Here is a 22392-nt window from a genome sequence, read left to right as displayed (position 1 = left end):
AAGGGCGTTCACACCGAACTCTTCCTTGCACGACAATGACACAAAGTTCAGAAGGCTAAACAGGCACTATTTATTATTTTAGGTTGCCTTAAAAGAGAAAATAAAACAGCCTAAATGAAAACAGCATGCTTGCAAATACCATTAAACTCACATCCTGGATCAGGTTACATTTGACATTTGCAAAACAAATGATAAAGAAACTGCAGAAAAATGAATACTGGAAAAATATTGTATTTATCAGAGTTATCTGCAGAATACAACGTAGAGTTCATGGTGCTCTGGTGTTTGAATTGAAATACAATACAATTTTGACATGGATGTGATTTCTATGAAACCGATCATGAGGAAGCTTAACCAGGTAGTTTATGTCACATGGCTACTGTGTTAACCACAGTGTTAGTTTCAAGATCATACACCTGGTAGAAAGAGTTTCTTGTGCAGCCTTTACATAGGCTAAAAACGCTCAATAATTATAACTTATATTGGCCATAGTTTTTACATCCTTGACACCTATCCATATTTTGGCAGGTGAATTATTTGTAAACATAAACTCTCACCTTCAAACAGACCAGAAAATCTCCTGTTCCTATTCGGACAGAAACTGAATGGGCCAGATCAACTCTAGCACAACATAAACTATAAGGAAGTGCAGTGTGAATGACATATAACTGGAGCATTACAAAGTGCTTGATATCTCGACCACTTATTGCTGATGATCAAGAGTTGCTATGAAAAGCTAAAGATAATCTGGCCCTATCAGATCGAGGACATTCACTTTAATTCACTTTTCCTCTTTTAGTTTGTTCTGTAATATTATTCCTCTTCTCTCATTTGATCTTCTATCTTTAACAAGCATTTGTTTTTGCACATTGCCTTATTAATATAACATAAGCATTCAAAAAATCATACAGGTGCACTTCTGTGCATTTCTGTCTAGTGCATTGTTTTTTGTTAGTTTTTTCCATGCAATACTTTTCTCCATTCTCCTTTCTGTTCCAGTATGCCACAATCTTCTTTTTCAGTCGACCTCTTTTCCTTGTGTTCTACACCTCAATGGTTTTGAAGTAGATTCTGGAGTAGATATTGTCCAGCTGACTATGAAGGGTGTGGAATGAGGGCCGTTTGGATGCCTCGGCATGCCAGCATTCCATCATAATACGGTAGATGTTTGGGGGGCAATGGCTTGGAGATGGCAACCTGTACCCCGACGGCAGGATCGCCAAAACCTCTTTATTACTCTTCCCTGTAATTAAGTGGAAAGAGTTTGGGATATATATGAGAAAGGTAAAAAAAGAGAGAATTGTATATTTTTTCAAACAGAAATTCAAGGCACTTTCCACACATACCATACACTTTTGTGTCCCAGGTTTTTTTTTTTTTTTTTTTTTTTAAGGCTTTGGCAGGAATTATTTTATCTAAAACGAATTATTAATTCAAAGTGTGTTCCACATTTTAACAATACCCAACACAGGATTTACTCCCATTAAAATAAATGTAACAGTCCATAAAATATTTATATATTTTTTTTTAAATCACAAATCAGGATTTTTAATTGAAGTTAGACATGTTCCACATTTTAGTTACACGCTTCATATAAACACCTTATTGTAAAAAAGACACGTTAAAGAAATATTTCGGGTTCAAAACAAGTTCAACTCAATTTGTGGCATGATGTTGATTACAATTGAAAATAATTTTAACCTCCCCCTCATTTACTTAAAAAGCAAAAATCTCGGTTACAAAAAGGTGCAGGCCAGTCCATAAATGTTAATCAGAGATTTATCAGCATTAAAGCATTTACCAGATAACAGGTTTTACAAGTATTACGTTGTGACAGCATATTTGTAATATTGAATATAGCTTTATACAGATATGTTTAGCAAGCAAATTTATTACACAAAAATAATGTTAACTTGTATAATGTTGACATCTTTTGGCTATACTTTTGAAACCGTGTTTATTTAAATGTTCATGTACTGGCCCCATTCATTTCCATTGTAAGTGCCTCACTGTAACAGCGATTTTCTTTTCTTTTTTTTATAAATGAGGGAAATTATTTTATTATTAGTTGAAATAATTTTTTTGTGCTAATCAAAATTATTTCACAAATGCTGTAAATTGAGCTGAAAGGAATCGTTCACCCAAAAATGAAAATTCTCTCATGATTTACTCACCCTCATGTAATCCCAGATGTGTATGACTTTATTTCTTCAGCAGAACACAAATGAAGATTTTTAGAAGAATATTTCAGCTCTGTAGGTTCATAAAATGCAACTGAATGGTGGCCAGAACTTTGAAGCTCCAAAAATCCCATAAAGTCAGTATAAAGTCATCCATAAGACTACAGCGATTAAATCCATGTCTTCAGAAGCAATATAAGTGTTTTTCACAATCAATCCCCACATTCACATTCTTCTTTTTTTGTTTCTGGCGATTTCACATATTTCGTGCATATGGATTATGGATTAATTTTATGCTGCCTTTATGTGCTTTTTGGAGCTTCACCATTCACTTGCATTGTATGGACCTACGTCTGTATTCAGCAGAAGAAACTCATTCACATCTGGGATGGCATGAGGGTTAATAAATGATGAGAACATTTTCACTTTTGGGTGAACTATGCCTTTAACTTCTACTGAACCTGGAACATTCCTTAAAGAGTTTATTTAGTACCCTATTTGTCGAAAGTACCTGTAGGAATAAATTTTTTCAGAGAGACCCATACCATCATAAGGCATCTTTCCACGTGACATCATCTCATAGAGCAGCACTCCAAAGGACCAGACATCAGATTTCACTGAGAAACGCTGGTAGAGAGCAGCTTCTGGAGCCGTCCATCGCACTGGAATTTTAGCATTTCTACTGGCTTTATACACACTATCCTACAAACACACACAATAACACAATAAGTTTCCCTTTTTAAACGCTGATGTCCATAGGCATATCTGACATCCTGATTATTACCTTGATGATGCGAGCCAGACCAAAGTCTGCCACTTTGCACACCAGGTTATCTCCAACCAGGATGTTTCGAGCAGCTAGATCTCGGTGGACTATATGCCGATCCTCCAGGTAGGCCATACCTTCTGCTACCTGATCTGCCATGTAGATGAGGTGAGCAGAAGTCAACACCTGACCCTCTGGTGCTACAGGGAGACAAGTGGGGAAAGCAGAGGTTAGAAGAAAAGGTGAAGAGGAGCTCAATGTGGAGGAGAATATCAGTTGTGAAGCAGAAAAAAATCATAGTGATCAAGTCCACAGCCACACTAATCTGTTTAAGTTAAAAAGCTCAGTTTCAGTTTCCTAACGGCATAGGTAGAGGCCTCCTAACAGGTGGTGCCCTAGGCGATCGTCTAGTTCACCTATGCCTAGAAACGGCCCTGTGTGCTATATACCATATCTTCTGAAAACATACAATGGTTTTGGCTGAGAAAAAGACCATAATTGAAGTAGTTATTCACTGATAATCTTACACTCCAGTTAGCAGTCAACCTCTGTGACCAGATCATTAAAGGAATATTCGAGCCTCATTACAAGTTAAGATCAATCGACAGAATTTGTTGCATAATGTTGCTTAACACAAAAATGTATTTCAACTTGCCCCTCCTTTTCTTTAAAAAAACAAACAAACTCTGGGTTACAGTGAGGCACTTGCAATGGAAGTGAATGGGGCCAATTCATAAATGTTAAAGTACTTGCTGTTTCAAAAGTATAGCCACAAGATGTAAACAAAATAAAATAGTGATAACCTTTTCTGTGTAAAGTTATATCTAAATTTACAACTTCGTTGCCATGACGATGTAACTATGTAATAACCCTAAAATGAACATAAAAATAACACTTTAAACAACATAGCAGCTCAAATAATACAACATTTTTAACAGAACAATAAATGTAAGTGTTTTTATAAAATTATAAGCTTCACATTTTTGCCTTTGAACGCTCCAAAAATTGGCCCCATTCACTTCCATTGTAAGTGCCACACTGTAAAAACTATTTATTTATTTTTAAAGTAGGGGTTTTTTTTTGTGTGGTAATGAACATTATGCCACAAGAGCTGTCAATTGAGCTTAACTTGTATTCAACCCAAATATTAATTTAAGTCAATGAGTTAAACTTGAGAACAAAAGCAGTCAGAACGAGTCATTAAGACAGATTCATTGAATATGTACTTTTAAATGTCTCTTTTTATGTTCCACAGAAGCAAGAAAGTCCCACAGGTTTAGAATGTCATGATGGTGAGTGAATGATGACAGATTTGTAATTTTTGGGTGAACTAATAAGTCAACATAACATTGGGTTTATGTGTGTTCCAAGTCAATGTAAGAATTCAACAATAAAATAAAACCGGATATATGAAATGTTCTCCAGTGTTAGTATCAATGTTCAAGTTCACAGAGTTCTTCATTAATTCACAGAACAATAAATGAATTACTTCTCTGTGGTTGGGTGGTCAACAGCATAATAAAGCCTGATTTATTTAAGTAGGTTGTTAACTTGCTGAAAGAAATGATTCCAGTGTCAATGATACCAACAGTTAGATGATTTAATGTACTTTTTCAAATATTTTATTGATTCCAGCAAAGACAAGAATAAACTTAACCACAGAATTATCCATTCGGAATCAACTTACAACCCTTTAACCCCCCCACCGATAAAAAAAATGTGTCTCCCTCCACTGCCCCTCACTAGGACCCTTCCAAATGAGACAAATATCTGCCCCATTTCCTGGCATCAATCTCCAGATTACCCAGGTGTTTGGAAGTCATCTCCTCAAAAGCTGCCACTTTACCCAACTCTGTGCACCACTCACAAAATGAGGGTGCATCAGCTAACTTCCATCCCCAAGGATTAACTGTCCCAATCATCAAGCTGGTTAGGACCCAGCTTTTTATGTATTTATCTCCTATATTCAGGACCCCCCATCACCCAAAATACACAGTCTGGGGCAAAATGAAAATTGAGTGTCCAGTGCGTCTCACACAAAGCTCTGGACCCTCAACCAAAATTCCTGGATCTTAACACAACCCCAAAAACATGGGTTGTGCCCCCGTCTTCTGACTGGCATCGCCAACAGGTGGGTGTTTCTTTAAGATCAAGCCTATACAATTTAGAGGGGTCCAATAGAATCAATGCAAAATCTTAAATTGCATCAGAAACAACCTTGCATCTCTAAATGTAGACTTGACGTTTTTTAGAATCCTTGCCCACACGCCCTCCTCCAATACCAAATTTAAATCTTTCTCACATAATCTCTTGAAAGAAGTTGAAGCTCCGTCCCCCATACTCTGAATTAACAGGGAGTATTATACTGATGCCTCATAACCTATTCCAAAAGCAGTAATCACCGTTTCCAGAGTATCTGCTGCTTTAGGGGGGTGTATGCTACCCCCCCAAAATAGTACAGAGCAGGTGGCACAGCTGTAAATACCTATAGAAATGAGATCTGGGAATCCTAAAATGCCCAACCAAATTTTCAAAAGATCAACACTCCACTCACATATACAGTAGGTCACTGAGTGTATTAACCTCCCTCACAATCCACTCTGACCAGCAGCAAGGGGACTTATTAAAACGTAATTTTAGGTTAAAAAATGCTCGAGGCAACATTTAAATAAATGTCAGAATAAAACACACTGGATACTTTAGTCCATACCGAGTGCAAATGGGAGATAACGGGGTGTAATTCAACTTCTCTGGTTCATTTAATAGAAAGGCTTTGCAATGGCAAAATATGGGCAAGAACTTCCTGTTCAATAAAAAACCAGGGAGGGGCTCTTTCAGGTGGAAGCGACCAAAGAGCCAAATGTCTGAAACCGAATGCTTAATAATAAAACTAAATCTTGGGAAGGCCTAACCCACAATCGTCCTATGCAGCTTACTGAAATGTAATCTGGGACGTTTACCATTCCAAATGAAAGACTTCGCTATGCTCTCAAATTGCTTGAAATAAGTATCATTAACCTTCTCAATCACTGATAAATGTAATGAATCCCACCTGCCCACATTGCTCAAAAATCTTTTTATTAAAGGGTCAAAATGAACTAAATAAATCACACAAATATGCTGGGAATAAAATGCCCAAATACTTAGTGCCCTGTTTGGGCCACTGGAAGGGGCCCGGTTGAAAATCTGTTACTACGCAGTACACCGTCAGAGACAAAACTTCGGATTTAGACCAATTGACTCTGTATCTTGAGAACTTAGGAGGAGATAATAATTCTGCGGAGGCAAGGCATAGATCTAGTGGGGTCGGAGATGAATAATAAAATATAATTTATGTAAAGCAAAATCTGATGCACCATACCTCCCGACAGCACCCCTGGAAAATCCTCTTCCTTTCTTATCATGGCTGCTAATGGTTCCAGTGCAAGAAAGAAGAATAATGGGGAAAGAGGGAAACCCTGCCGGGTGCACCAATCCAGAGTAAAATGTTCTGAAATGTATTTATTTGTTTGTACCGCTGCTAACAGGTGTCTATAAAGTAACTTAATCTATCTAATAAAAGTACTCCCGAACCCATACATTTACAAAATCTTAAAAAGATAATCCACTCCTACCATATTAAATGCCTTATCGGTGTCATGTGAGATGGCAGCAACCGGAGTCTGATCATTTCCCAGTGACCACATGATATTGATGAAACGCCTAATTTTATCAGAAGAGCTATGGCCCCGAATAAACCCCACCTGATCTATATGTATAAGAGATGTCATAACTTTACTTAATTGGTGAACCAGAATTTTTGACAATATTTTTACATCTAGCTGGATAAAGGAAATTGGACAGTAACTCTTACACTCGCTTGGATCTTTTTAAGAATCAGACTGATCCGGGCTTGTGTCATGGTTGGTGGAAGCTTTCCATTCTTTAATGATTCCGTATAAACTTCTAACAAAAGTGGAGCCAGTTCTGTAACAGAAGGTCTAAAAAATTCAGCGGCAAAGCCATCTGGTCCCAGAGCCTTGCCTGTAGGTATGGCCTAAATTACCTCGTCAAGCACTTCCAAGTTTATCTCAGGATCAAGAGAATTTGTTTGCTCAGCTGTCTGTTTAGGGAGTTCTAATGGTTTCACAAAGTTTCTAATATCTTCATCAGTAGACAAAGACATGGAAATATAAAGATCAAGATATAATCCTTCAAAAGCATTATTAATATCAATGGCTGTGGTAAATATTTTACCACCAGTACATTTCACTTTTCCAATGAGGGAATTGTAGAAAAAGACTCTCTCTGCTTTATATATCAAGCCAAAAGCTTCCCTGCTTTGACCCCCAACTCAAGTCTTGCCCTGAATAACCAAAACTCCACCTTATGCAACAAAATAGTATTATATCTGTATTTGAATCAGGTCAATTCTCCATCAGATGACATTCGGCACTTGAGCTCTGCCTCTGCACTTTTAATATTCGCTTCCAACTCCATAAATTCTCGTGTTTTGTATTTTTTGATGAATGAGGCATACTCTATGATCCGACCCCCAAGAACTGCCTTAAGTGTCTAACAAGCCATGCCCACAGAGGATACTGAGGACCAGTTTGTCTCCATTGATTTCAAAATCAATTGATTAAAAAATGTATAGTCCATACCAGATGGGTTCAAAAGTCTCCATATATCTGTAAGACCAATATATTTACACATCCTGTGAAGCGTCAATGTTGCTCTAGGTAGCTAAAACACTTTTGCTTCACTATGATCAAGGACTGAGTACATCAAAAGATTAAAGTCTCCTCCCAATATTATATCATGAGGGGTGCCAGCGGCTTGCAACATCCCTTCAAGATCTATAAAAAAAGCCCTGATCATCAGCGTTAGGTACATATATGTTAGCCAAAATCAACATTTGCCCCTGAATTTCTGCTAAAACAATAATGAGTCTTCATAATTTATCTTTAATCTGTTTGAGACATTTGAATTGTAGATGCTTACTTATCAGTGTAATGACTCCCCTGCTCTTTCTTGAGCCAGCTCTAAAGAAAACATGTCCACCCCATATTTTCCCAAATTTTTCAGCTTCCTGCAGGGAAAGATGCAGAAAAAAGAAAAACGTGCACAATAACCCCACGCATGACAGCACCAACTGTCGTCCATCCCTCTAAACTCAAACAGTCCACGCACGCCTACGAGAGTCCCCGTGACAACTTTGCCATTGGATTGATCAAGTCCAATGTTTCTATACAAAAATTAGAGAATTACACTACAGAAGATAATCAATAAAACAAACTCCAGCCCATAAGTGGAATAAACACAAAACAAACTTGTAGATTCATCCACTTAATTGTCTCGAAGGTGTGCTCCTCCTCAATATAAACTCCAGCTGCTAAAAAAAAAAACACCCATTCAGTTCTTCGGTCAGTCAAACTCACTCCAATGTCCAGCAAGAAATATTCCACAAAACCAACTCCAGCCAATAGGAGGCATAAGCACCCAAAATGAGCAGATTCATTCAAAAGCTGTCCAGAAGAAATGATTCTTCTCAAAACAAACTCTGGCTGCTAGGTGGAACCAGCACAAAACTAAACAAAGGCGGCGCCCAGTTTCCTCGGAGAGTCGAATGTATGTTCAGTGAGACCGGTCCACTAGGCATGAACATGAAAATCACCAAATGGCTTACTCACTCCAATGTCTTTTATGTAGGATAATGCTTGCTGTGGGCATATAAATTCTCTACGGCCATCCTTGGCATCTATTCTCAGTTTGTCCGGGAACATCAGTGCAAAAGCGATCTTCCGTTGACGTAAGAAATTCTTGCATTCCTTTAATCGATCACGTTTCTCTCGTCAAATTCATAAAGTCTGGGAAAGAGAAAATGCTGTGATTCTTCCAAGAAAGCCTTCCTTTACACTTCTTTATCAGATGATCTCAGAAATGTGTCCACAATTGATCAGGGCCTGTCTCCCTCAGCGGATCTGCGAACCGGGACCCTGTGAGCTCGCTCAATTTCCAGCTTACGGCCTATTATGTCAAGCAGACTGGGGAAGAACTTGTCTAGGAATTTTACCATATCTCTGCCTTCCTCATGCTCAGGAAAGTTAAGTTTAACAATTCGAAAGTTGTTGGATTCTCCACATCCTACTTTGGGAAACTACTTTTTTTTCCAAAATCTACTTTGGTCGCTAGCGGATTAGGAGCTAATTCCCTCTCCGATGACTCAAGATAATTGATTCGTTTTATGACATCCGACAATCTTGTAATCAAATCAAGAATTTAGTCTCCATGGAAGTGATTGAATGACAACAAGATCCTCAAAGTCTGCAACGACCTTCGTCAGCATCGCCGACACATTAATCAATTCACGCCGGATTTCTTTTAGTTCACCGTCCGAATTAAGTACAGGGCTTTTGGTCTGTTTCTCGGGCGAATCAGCTTGAGCATGTAAGTGTCTTTTAATGTCTCCAGAGCCCGAGGATTTTGATTTTTTTTTTTTACATATTGTCTTCCTAGAACGGTTAAGAATCAGGGTGTATCAATTCTCACAAGTTTATGACACAAATAGTAATAAAACTAGCAAAGTGAGCAGAGCTCACTGTTCACATGTCTGCTCTGCACATGGCGTCACGTGACTCTCCTCGATTTAATGTACTTTTAAACAGTACTCACAAAACACTGCAGTCAGATAAAGTCATAAATATTCAGTGTTTTTGTGACTGTCTGATAAGAAAAAAAATCAAACCTTCACAAAGCACTGCAATATACAAAATCGCAGCACCATAGTGGAAAATATACAGTGATCGTACCTTTGATCGCACACTGACATACAGCATGATTAAAAACAGAGGAGTGTAGTTTACAAATAACATGATCATTAACTTTAATTCAACAAAGATTTTAGGTTACAATTTAGGTTGTCAAACAAATTTTTAGAAATACAAATCTTCCAAGCAAGCAGTCGCTCAATTAATACGAGGTCGTACAAACAGTATGATTGACAATGATGCACATATGCAGCCTAAAGTAGTTTTAGATAAAGTATAGCACGTCACACTGCAGGACATAGCTGTCACTGCTTGAAATGTCATGTAAGCTACCCAAATGTATAATTGGAGGGACACTTACAAGACAGGTATGCTTTCAGGCTTCCTTTAATCATGTGCTCAGTGATAATGTAGACCGGTTCCCCTCGAGTGCAGAGAGCCAGCAGCTGAATCAGTTTAGGATGGTGCAAATTCTTAAGTGCATGCACCTCCTTGACAAATTCATCCAGTTTAGTGTCCTCTACAGGGCAGAATGAGAGAGCAAATGCTTTAAGGTGAAAACAACATATCAACATGTTTATACGTTTATTAAAACCATTTCTGTAATATCAACAATTATCCTTTTCTGAAAGTACTGTACAATACAGTTCCAAGTTGATGTACAACTTGAAATGAATCCAAAATTATACCATTTATTTTCAGTATAGATCATTGATAAGATCATAAGATAAATTTATTTTCAATGCCATATGAACAAGAATTCCTCTCTAGGGGAATCAACCCAACATTTTCCACATGGTGCATTCACCTTCTCTGCTTTCCCTGCCACCATGTTCCATCACAGTGAAAAAGAACAGTCTGGTTCTGGAAGTAAAAATCCCATAAATGTTTTTCATAGGAGAATAGATTTTTAACGAAAACTTATACACCTTTAAAGACAGACTTACCGTAAGCTCCGATGTTGTTAATCAATGGAAAATGCTCCTGATGATGCCATCAGTATGTTACTATTTATTTATTTATTTATTTTAAAATCTTCTTTAATTGCAAAAGAACTACAGAACTTTTGGTGAAGAACTACATTACCCATGATCCTGAATCAGACAATTATGCCAAACAGAGTGCTGCAAAAGGGCTCTGCAGCTTTCCCTCACTTCCATGTAGCACTATGAATGATCGAGTCGGTCTCCCTACACTCTCAAACTACATATCTATTTACATATTTTGCAATAAAGTTTAAATATATTGTTTATACACTTATAATCAACAGATTTAAAAGGAATATTCCGGGTAAAATACAAGTTAATCGACTGCATTCATGGCATAATTTTGATAACCATAAAAATAATTTATTTTCTTTAAAAAAAGTAAAAATGAAGTTTACAGTGAGGTACTTACAGTGGAAGTGAATGGGGACACTTTTTGGAAGGTTTAAAAAGGCAGAAATGTGAAGCTTACAATCTTATAAAAGCACTTACATTGATTCCTCTGTTAAAACTTGTGTACTTTATGGCACACTAAAATCAACAAGAGCTATACTTTAGAAGCAGTAAGTATTTTAACATTTACAGACTAAAATCCATATATTTTTTGTATTTTTTTTTTAAAGAAAAGGAGGGACAAGTTGAAATTTATTTTTGTGGTAATTAACATTATTCCACAAATGCTGTCAATTGAGCTTAACTTGTATTGAACGCCCAATATTTCTTTAAATCAATCATTTTAAACATTTCCATTGTTTTTGACGTTTACATACACAGTCTTGTACATTTTTGTAAAATTTCCCTCCAAAAAAATTCAAATCAAATTATTCAAATATTTGTAATATTGTGAAAGTTTTAATATTGGGATTCACCTCGAAGCTGGATGATTTGGTTAATGGCTTTATTTCCCATGGAAAAAAATTAATGGGAAAAAAAGACAAAGTGGGCAGGAACTGTTGCACTCTATATACAGTAGAGATCACAGCCTCTCCTCTGTCAAGTGTACATCCATGGGGAGTTGAGTGTGCAGGAATGTCTCACCTTGTTTGAGCATCTTGATGGCCACTTTCAGTTTTTTGGCGATCCAGACAGCCTCCCACACCTCTCCAAAGTGGCCTTCTCCCAGCTTTGTGATTAGCTGAAACTCCTCCCTCGGCTGCTCCCACAGTTCCATATCAAACAGCTCTCTCTGCACGTTGAGACACACACACACACACACACACACACACACACACACACACACACACACACACACACACACACACACACACACAACTTGTTTTTATATCATTGTGGGGACTCTCCATAGACTTACATGCATTTTATGGATTTTATACAGATCTAATGATAATATCTATCCCCTAACCTTCACAGAAAACTTTTTGCATTTTTACATTTAAAAAAAAAACATAGTTTAGTATGTTTAACTAACCATTTCCCTCATGGGACAGCTGGGTGGGCCCCACAAGGTAGGTGATTTTATGATCCTTAGTATAAACGTACACAAACACACTACAAAATATCTGTTCTAAGAATCTCTCCTCCCCCATATCACATGTTGCTCTACACTGAGATTGTATAGTTAGTATATAGTTATATTTTCTTAAAGGTGCACTCAGTAATCTTTTCCTCATTTAAAAGTTTTATTTCTAAAGCAATGAATAGTAATTTGGAAACGTGTAAAATCATGTTCACTCACATGAGATGACAACTCCAGTCATATCAGTGACCTTGTAAAAGCTGTTTTATTTATGTGGAGAGGATCTCATGTGATGAACAATACTACTCACTTAATCCCAGTAACTGCCCTGTTATTGGACACTTTCACTCTTGGATTAATCATGGCAGACAGTGAATACTGAATTTCTACAATGGCATCTGAAACTGATATTTAATGTGTTTGAATGATGCTGCACCCACACCACTAGATGTCAGTGTAAATCCAAGACGACATACATAAAAATGATAGACAGCGCCTATAAATGCATATACATGAGGCACAAAGAAGAGAAAGATTGGATGTGAATAGAATTTCTAAGACTGATCTGGGAAAACAAATCATTAGAGTGTATTCAAGGTTCAGCTTCCTGGAATACTCTTCCCATCAAAATAAGACATGAAGTTTTACAACATAAGAAGTAAATATTTGTTAAAAACATTATTGTAAAGATATGCTTAAAACAGCATAGGATCTGGGTAGCTCAGCAAGGAAAGACGCTGACTACCACACCTGGAGTCGTGAGTTTGAATCCAGGGTGTGCTGAGTGACTCCAACGAGGTCATACTAAATGTACTGTAGTATGTTTGTTTAGAAGGAACACAATAAAGAACTTTGAACAGTGTACTTTGAAACATTTATTGACACATTGCCAACAGTTCATACATATCAGATACAAATGCACTTGTTCCCACAAATGTGTCCAGGACCAGTACCAGTAATGGAAAAATCATGGATTTTGACAGTTTTATTTTTTATATTTAAAGGAAACAGTATGCAATGTTGGTGACCTTTGAAAAAGAAAACCCAAAACATTCCTATCAACCCTTCACATTTTTGGGTTAGGTTTAGGGGTTGGGGCTTCAACAACATTCTTATCTCATTTCCCTCTGATTTAAGGTGTTCATCACAATGAAATGATATACAGTATGCACAGGACAAATAAATAAATAAATAAATAAACAAATAAAACATATGTATAAGTATTGATGTCAAGTGCTCTTTATCACCAAAATAAAGCACTGCATAAAACAACTTGCTTTAAAGATATAGGGTGCAAAAGGTTGCTGTGCTATCCTTTTAAGAAGCAAGTGTGTTAGTGGCTTGTGTTAGTGTCTATCAGTTAAGCTGTGTGTCCACATGCTCGGTTATTCAGATTCCGTGTCTTTCCTAAAAAGGAGAAAACAGTGGACGTCTATACAAAAAACTATCAAAAGATAACAAAAAACAAAACAAAAACAAAAACAACAAAAACTCTTCCTGTTAAGATATGAGACATTTGAAAAACCAAAGTAACCACTGCAGGTTCACTAGAGCCAATGCCCATGGTCACTTCTCCAAAAACACACTGCTTATTTATATCGCTAATTGGATCGCTAATGAGGAACTGATACACAATATATGAAAAGCCTATTTTGAATGTTGGTTTTAGAAAGACAAAAATTATGATCCCTAATATTAGGATCATGAGTATTGTCAGTGAATCATCTAATACAGAAAAAGATTGTTCATGTTTGTATTAAATATTTAAACATCATACTTGCTGTACACATGGCTGGTCTAACGGACATCCCAGACTTCTGGAGTTTTGCTGGTAGTATTTGATAAGCTCATCCAGACCGGCAAACAAGACCTTGTCAGATACAAAGTAAGCACCAATCGCTGAGCGATGAATACGGAAATGGAAGACACTATTTTCACTCCTGGCTGTGGAGCAAAGAATAAAAGTAAAGTCAAGTTGCCTTTATTTGTCAGTTGTACAGCTTAGGTTCACTGGACATTGAACCGCTTAAAAGGACTGCTCCAGGTTTAATGCAAGTTAAACTTAATCGATAGCATTTGTGGAAAAATGTTGACTAGAGTAAAAAACATTTATAAAACATTGAATAGATTAAAATAAATTGCAGGGCACATACAATGGAATGTACAAAGAGACAGAAAATGCTTTGTCAGCTGTACATGGGGGAAGGGGGTGCAACATGGTGTTAAATGCTATGGGGGAGAGAGAGAGAGAGAGAAATAGAGATGCTTAAGCTCTGAAAGGATAGAGAATGGGTATGCATGGACCACGTATATATTAAGCAGGCAATAACCATAAATGGATGAAGCAAAGGTTATGTTGTCATGCAGATCAGACGGAAAGCAGCAGAAGAGAATGGAGGAGGATGAAAATGAAGATGATGTATGAGAGAATGGGAAGACAAGGGAATAGAGACTGGAAAGAAGCCTCCAGACATTCAGATAAAAGAGTGTGTGAGACAGAGGGAGAAGAAACGAGGGAACAAACCTGAGATGGTATATTCATCACTGTGACTCTCACTGATCCTCACCAAGAAGGAACCAGTTTTATTTTGAGAAGCCAAAAGCAGCTTCTCAGCTTTTTGTCTGTTTATATTGCCATAGTACCATCTGTAAACAGACACACAGAGAATAGAGGAATACCTTGCTGAATAAACAAATCCTTAGATGAATGTAACAAAACCTGTCAAGTAGGGATTCACAATTATCAAGATTACAGTTACATCTGCCACAATTAACTTATCATGAAGTGTCAATTATAGCAGTCCGTGTAGGTCTACAATGTTGCATAACATTTTCAATGTAATCTTCCGTTTTTGCAGACAAGTCCAAAATCAAAATAAAGACTTTATTGAAAAATATGAAGCCTTTTTGTTTATTTATTGCAAATTTAAAGAAAAAGAAAAATGAAGTAAAATTGTCATTACTATAATGCAATTTTTTTTTTTAAGATATCTTGCTTCAAATCATTATGCATTTATATCATGGTAGTTTTGGTTGTACTGCCTTTTAATTTATGCTGATTTACAAAAAAACTAAAATCATTGTATTAGTCTACAGCAGGGGTGCCCACACTTTTTTGTGTGATGATCTACTTTTAAATGACCAACTCAATAAGATCTACCAACTAAAAAAACTGTTTCACTTAAAAAAATAAAAATGCTTGTTGGGACTACTGCATGTATCCCTACATGGAATTCGTCTTCTAATTAATAAAAAATATATAATAATGTTCAATGTTGATATCATTCAGTTTTAAAACAAAAACCCAAAACACCTACAGCACAATAGATTACAATAGCCAGGGCATTTACCTTATTCTGATGACTTGCACTGAATGGAATCAGATAATAGCTGCTGGTAGCTAGTCTCAAACACTGCTAGCTTTGCAATTTCACACTCTGATCTCAGAAGCCCCTGGAGGGCGCAAACCTAGTTGTCATGACAACTGAATAAACAAAATTCTCACCTGGTCAATTTACTCATCAAGTTCAAGTCAGACAGAAACTAAAAGAAGACATTATATTTATTTTTATAAAAATTTTACGAAAGCACATTTTAATTTTGTGCGATCTACCTGCATTGCCTTTGCGATCGACTGGTAGATCGCGATCGACGTATTGGCCACCCCTGGACAGTATGTGAAAAACAAGTAATGTACTATAGCAATGAGACTCTAATGAGTATATATAAAAACTATAACTATTGAAATACGTTAAAGTAAAATGTCCAGACACATTATTACAGTAATGCGAATTCTCATGAAATCATCCTGCATAATTGTCATGAAAACCCCTTTACCTGTCAACACTCTTCAGGAAGGCTTTATTACAAGGATAGACGACACCGTGACAGCAGCACAACAGAAGTAAACGATATTAGCTAAATAAAACAGAGCACAGTCCATTGCTGTCAACTCGATTATGAAATAGGTGAGACAGTATCGGTATATGAATCTTCCTTGCTACATACTGAACCCATAAAACAGTGGACAGATGCACTGCTCATTTAAGCACTATCACACATGAAACGAGCAAGAGTATTTCCGCCATGAATAACTTCTGACCGTTACATTAAAGTCAGCTTCTGATCTTTCTGGGCTCTTGTCTACTAATTCAAATTATCCATTTCTAACCACATATAAAGTCAGTTTTAGCAACAATAATATTACAGCAATAATTAAATAATAAGTACATTTATACCAGTGGATTTATGTTGAAAATAAAACCCAATTAAGTATGTAATTCCTGCACTACTCGTGCCACAGGATTGCAAAAATATTGTTTTTAAATCAGCTTTCTAAAAATGCCCCCATCTGCCAATGAACAAACAAACAGATAGTCCCACCCCCAACTCATGCCAACTTCAGTAAAGTTGGACATACAGGTATATATACAGATTCTAAATTCCTGAATAAAGAACTCATTAGTGAAACATTGTTAAAACACAAACAACGTCTCTTTCCAACAGTAGTAAGGTAGATAACAATAATCAAACAAATTTTCATCAAAAAGAGCCATCCTCCAAGCTGGACAAATAATATTGGTCTCTATATGCAGCCTGCTGAGAGCCGAGTGCAAAGGGACTGTCTATAAAGCGCAACACAGAAAAGCGATACACCAAAATATTCAATAGCTTCACTCTTACTAAGTGTTGTGTCACCAAAATCCCTTCACACATCAGTGGTCTCCTGTTAGTTATATTACAACACTTAAAAAAAAAAAACTTTTGCATAATTTGGGGGAATTTTTATAAGGAAAAATATTCAATAATTTTACTCTTATACAGTCAGGGATGGATTACTGACCGGGCCAATGGGGCCCTTGACTGCCTTTAAGGTTGCTCGATCTAGTTTGTTGATTCCCCCACACAAAAACCCTTTTGGACATGAACAACAAACTCACACTTTTAGGTGGAGTGGGGCCCTTGGAGATATTTGGCTCCAGGGCCTTTGCAAGTCATTATCCGTCCCTTAGTTTACATTTATGCATTTGGCAGACGCTTTTATCCAAAGCAACTTAAAGTGCCCTTATTACAGGGACAATACCCCCCAGAGCAACCTGGAGTTAAGTGCCTTGCTCTAGGACACAATTGTGTTGGCCTTGGGGATCAAACCAGTGACCATCTGAACAGTTATGTGCTTTAGCCCACTACGCCACCACCACTCTATAGTTTAGTACCATCTAATTCAATTCACACATCAGTGGTCTCCTGCTGGTTCGTTTTGATGAAAATTGGGTTGTAGCTCATTGTCTACCTTACTATGGTTGGAAAGAGGCATCGTTTTTGTTTTGACAACGTTTCGCTTATGAGTTATTGATCCGGGAATCTGTGAATATACGTCCAACTTTATCGAACTCTAATGCCATTGGTCGAGTCGATGCTGTTGTCTCTCGTGAGACCTATAAATGGTTTACATATTTTCAGTGCTGATTTAAGCTGGGATAGGACAAAGAATTTTAACACCAAAAAAGATTCATACATCAGCTTTAACCATTGCTGAAGTCTACTCAAACTCACAGCTGATTGGTCCATGCTTTCGTCATTTAGAATGTTCACTTCGACGCTTCCAGTGTAGAAAGCCTCAACCCATTGTGGCACATCGAGTCTGATGTTTTACTCATAAACAAATCTTGTTTTAGAATAAATCTTTTAAGTGAAAGAATCATTCTTGTTCACTTTCACGGTTTTATGAATAACAATTCAATTAAATGGATAGTTAACACAAAAATGTAAATTCTCTTGATCATTTACTACCCTCATGTCATCCCAGATATGTATGATTTTTAGAAGAACATTTAAGCTCAGTAGAGCCATACAATGCAAGTGAATAGTGATCAGATCTTTGCAGGTAAAAAAAAATAAAAAAAATCACAAAAAGGAAACATAAAAGCAATCCGGATTACGCCGGTATTTAAAACCATACCTTCAGAAGAGATATAATAGGTGTAGGTAAGAAATAAAACAATATTTAAGAAATTTTTACAGAAAATATCCACTTTAACTTTCAGATGTGAAAGTGAAACTAAACTGGCTGCACGTGACTTTTCAGAAAGTATAGATTTATTGCAAAAAGGATATAAATATTGTTCTGTCTGATGGATTAATAATTTTTTTCATTTATATGATTTTTGGAGATACAAAGTTCTGGCCACCATTCACTTGAATTGTATGGACCAACAGAGTGGAAATTTTTTTTTAATCTTTGTTTGTGTTCTGCTGAAGATAAAAAGTCATACACATCTGGGATGGTATGAGGATGAGTGAATAAAACTATTTTCATTTTTGGGTGATATATCCCTTTAAATCCATCATAGAATGACCTAGTCCCTCATAACATAAAATATTCTAATTTGTTACCACCTACTGGAGTAGATATGGCCACTGAATGAATTGGTAAATAAAATCAAAATGAACGATTAATCAAAATCCCCGCCACTATTTGGAAATCCACTATGACACAGTAAAGTGATGTGATACAATTGTTTCCTTAGGACCTTAACTAAATGTTGAATAACTGAAAACATCTCTTTACCCGCTGACCATATTTGACTTTTGTGTGTGGCAACGCGGTAAAGATAGTTTGCGGTTTGAAATTCAGACTTCTATTGGCTATAAATCCGCTATGCGCTGTTGTAGACATGTATATATTGTTGCGTGTGATTTCTCAGGATTTTTGAATTTACATGACATCATCTTCCACTCCGCAATCGGTCAATAAACTTACGACTCTTCATATTTTCTAATGCAAATAGCTTCAAAGGTTGAACACCTAGAAGACTGAAACCACTGTCATCTTGACCAGTCTGATTTGTGACTTTTTTCACTGCAGTTTGTTTTCCTGTCAACTCGTTTAAAGTCCATGAGTCAGAATGGTGAAAATAAGCACTCTTCACTTTTTACGGTATTTCCAGTAAACACGCAATCTGGGTTCATGCAAATGGACTTGTATTAGATAGAGCCTGATTTGTGAAAACTTTCACACTCACATCTAGTCACGCTTGATTGCGTCTACTGCTCTACTCCATTGCCTTGAGTAATAATTAGCCTACAATATAGGTTGTGTCAATGGATAAAGCCATCAGAGAAATAGGTTTATAATTCTAAAAACTGAGCACATAGACGGGTCACAATAAGCTCAAAAATACCTTCATGATTTGTGATTGTGAATATAATTATTATATTTTTATTAAAGAAACCAAAACGGGTCAAAAATTAACCGAACACAGCACAAGGGTTAAATAAAATGACTAGCTATATTTCACAAATCCAGTGTTGTATTAAACTAGTGTTTTTCTATCATATTTAGCCTATCATGTTTTTTCAGAATGTGACCTCTCGAAGTTTATAACACAGATTAGCCTACCTTTCGGGTAAACTGTTGACTGCAGAACTAAAAAAAAATGGTTAAGAGACAAAAACTGATCTGTGAAAATATTAAAAAATACTGAAAAATCACACGCAACATTATATAGGCTACATGTCTACGACAGCGCATGGCGGATTTATAGCCAATAGAAGTCTGAATTTCAAACCGCAAACTATTTTACCGATTCACCGCGTACACTTACTTATAGTTCGCGAATTCGTCTTGCACAAGGGCCACATAATTAGCTGGAATCAAACCAGACTCCAAACACCCGGTCAGCTTCTTGGCAAGCACATAATCTCCCCTCTTCTCTATGACAGACAGTTTGTCCCCTTCTTTCACCGTCAGCTCTTCCTCGCTTCGGGCTTCAAAGTCGAACAGAGCCGCGTACAGCTGCGTCGGCTTCTTCTTCGGCGACGGCATGCGGATATCACCTGAAACGGTGCAGGTCTCGGCCGGACGAACAACGTTCGGATAGTAAAACTCGGGCCATATCCAGTCCCATAACCTCTTCAAACATGGCATACAGCTGCGAACACAGTTCTCCATCCCCACCTTCTCTTTCTACCAGTGACGGACGCCAGGGTAGCCACGATATTTGAAATTCTCCACAAAGCGAAAAAGGTTTCAGTTCAAAAGAAAGAGGAGCGAGGGTTCCTCGCCGATGGTGCGTGAATCTTCACCGGGATCCCATTTGTTCAGCTTCCGCAGTGCCATAGAGGATCAGATGACACCGGTTTTGTTTCGGGATGGATCACACACAAACAAAATACTCGCGCTGTGGTGAAAGACATGCTGGATACGTGTTCATTTAAACCATAAGATCAGTGCAAGTCGTCGTGGTTCATGTATTCTGTTTTTAAATAAACCAGGTTGGGTTGTGTGATGGTGCACCGCAGTATTTGGTGCCATCATCCGCTCCTGTTATATTTAATGTTTATTAAATTATTTTACTTTCTGTGAATTTCTGGCAACCACAGCTGCCTGTTTTTTTTTTTTGTTTGTTTTTTTTTTGTTTGTTTTTTTTTTTTTACTGTAAATTCAACAGGATTTTTTTTTTTTTTTGCAGTGCACGATTTTATTCATTGTTGTGACTTTTCATTGATTTTTCGTTTTCAATTAAAGGGATATTTGATAGGTATAGTTTTCAAACATGAAAATTGTCATCAGTTACATGTTACCTCATGTTGCCAAAATGTTAGCTTCAGCAACCATTCCCTTTGTATGGGAAAAAGATGCAATGGAAGTTAATGGTGACTGAGGCTAACATTCTGCATAACAACCTTTGTGACCAGAGAGAAAAGAAAGTCCTTCAGGTTTGGAACATTATGGGTTAATCATGTCAGATACTATTTATTTATGGGTAAAATATTGCTTAAAAGCTAATGATAATTACACCACCATACTTACAAAAACCTTGTGGCATTTTAAGATGATATTTAGTACCTTCAGGAAGCATTTTTCATCATGGGGATAAATCAAAAGCGAATTCAGGTATTAATTGAATAGCAAATCTGGCCCAAATTGTCATAAGACACACATCCATGCACTGATGTTGATTATACATAATTCATCTATAAGAAAAAAGATAAATACAAGCAGTTTTATATATAGCACACTGTTTAATTAGTATATTTAGCATTGGGATGTACAGCTTGGGTGAAAAAAAGAGTCACAGTCACAATGTCATGTTCAGTGACATCCCACTGGAGAAAGCTTCATCTCAAATCATTGGTTCTCATTAATGAAAGTGATATGTTAGGAGCCGTTTTGCTCATGCCGTTTTGCATTAAGCAACAGAAATAGATTTTTTTTCTTTTCATTAATTTTTTTTCCAATATGTATTCATCAACACTTTTCTAAAGAATTAAAATATTTAGCCACATGTACTCAAAAAAAGTATTCACTGTTGAATATATATATAACACAATAAATATAAAAATGAATACACTTCATATATATATATATATATATAAATATATATATATATATGAAATTGGGAAATGGGTTGCCAATAAGACTTTTTTCAACTATAAAACAGTAATCAATTACCTGAGGTTTTCAGTCTGCTGTTCTCGGACTCTAATACTTGACGTCTGCACACAATGGCGGGTGTGATAATGGCTTTAAATCATTAAAGAATTAAATCTTTTTCCTTAATGGTCAGAGGACAATATTATTTTCTTCATTTGATATCTGTTGACAACAGTTAAGAGAGAGTGTGTTTGGGGTTTGCCTGAAGACAATGATGGGGGTCTCCTTGACAGACACACTGTCTTACTGTAAATGCATTGAATGTAATGATGCAAGTCCCATTTCCTTTCACTAAAAGGGGGTGGGGTGTAAAGTAAACATAACAACAACAAAATTGAGAACAACAAAATAAGAGAGAATTTGAAAAATCTGTACATGTAAACATTACACTTCCACTGAGTCCAAAATAAGGAGGAAAAAGACTGTTTCACATTGGTTTTAGGTACATAACAAATCCAGAGCTGACATCAGCAGCTCCTCATACAGTCAGAGAAATCCGGATGAAACCGAGGAGAGATGGAATGGAATAGGTCCAAAGCACCAACAAATTATAAAAGAACAGACTAAAAAGGGGAACCACATTAATTGGATGGTAGCTGTACACCACTGTGGTAGAAAAATAAAAAGTCAAGTTTTCTTAATCTGATCAAAGCAGACCATTTTTTAAAAAGTTGTGTAGTTTAGCAGCAACCATAACCAACGTCACACCTGAATGCAAAGCCTGAACCCGTATAGGACAATCTGTGTGTGTAATGTGTTAGATCGTGAGAAAGTCAATTAGAAATACACAGGACA

The 22392-nt window shown here is 36.7% G+C and overlaps 1 protein-coding gene across 1 annotated transcript; it reads right to left on the bottom strand.

Moving 5' to 3' along the window:
* Nucleotides 1–121: 121 nt before the first annotated feature.
* LOC127629297 (tyrosine-protein kinase Srms-like) lies at nucleotides 122–20533 on the bottom strand. The gene is made up of 8 exons (XM_052106456.1): nucleotides 19766–20533; nucleotides 14683–14804; nucleotides 13936–14102; nucleotides 11720–11867; nucleotides 10057–10215; nucleotides 2965–3146; nucleotides 2726–2882; nucleotides 122–1243 (listed from the first exon to the last, which is right to left on the bottom strand). Exons 1-8 carry the CDS (start codon nucleotides 20110–20112, stop codon nucleotides 1044–1046), a joined length of 1482 nt encoding a protein of 493 aa, XP_051962416.1. The 5' UTR covers nucleotides 20113–20533; the 3' UTR covers nucleotides 122–1043.
* Between the last annotated feature and the right edge of the window lie 1859 nt (nucleotides 20534–22392).

This window comes from Xyrauchen texanus, chromosome 35 (assembly GCF_025860055.1).
Source record: "Xyrauchen texanus isolate HMW12.3.18 chromosome 35, RBS_HiC_50CHRs, whole genome shotgun sequence".
NCBI classification, from domain to species: domain Eukaryota; kingdom Metazoa; phylum Chordata; class Actinopteri; order Cypriniformes; family Catostomidae; genus Xyrauchen; species Xyrauchen texanus.
This window is presented reverse-complemented; position numbering and strand designations above follow the sequence as displayed.

Excerpts from the sequence above, each read along its gene's own strand:
- LOC127629297 (XM_052106456.1), bottom strand. The coding sequence starts at position 20,112 with ATGGAGAACTGTGTTCGCAGCTGTATGCCATGTTTGAAGAGGTTATGG. Across the intron at positions 11,868-13,935 it reads ACCAGCCATGTGTACAGCAA|AGAGAGCTGTTTGATATGGA; the intron begins GTATGATGTTTA and ends CTCAACGTGCAG. Across the intron at positions 1,244-2,725 it reads TGGAAAGATGCCTTATGATG|GGAAGAGTAATAAAGAGGTT; the intron begins GTATGGGTCTCT and ends ACTTAATTACAG.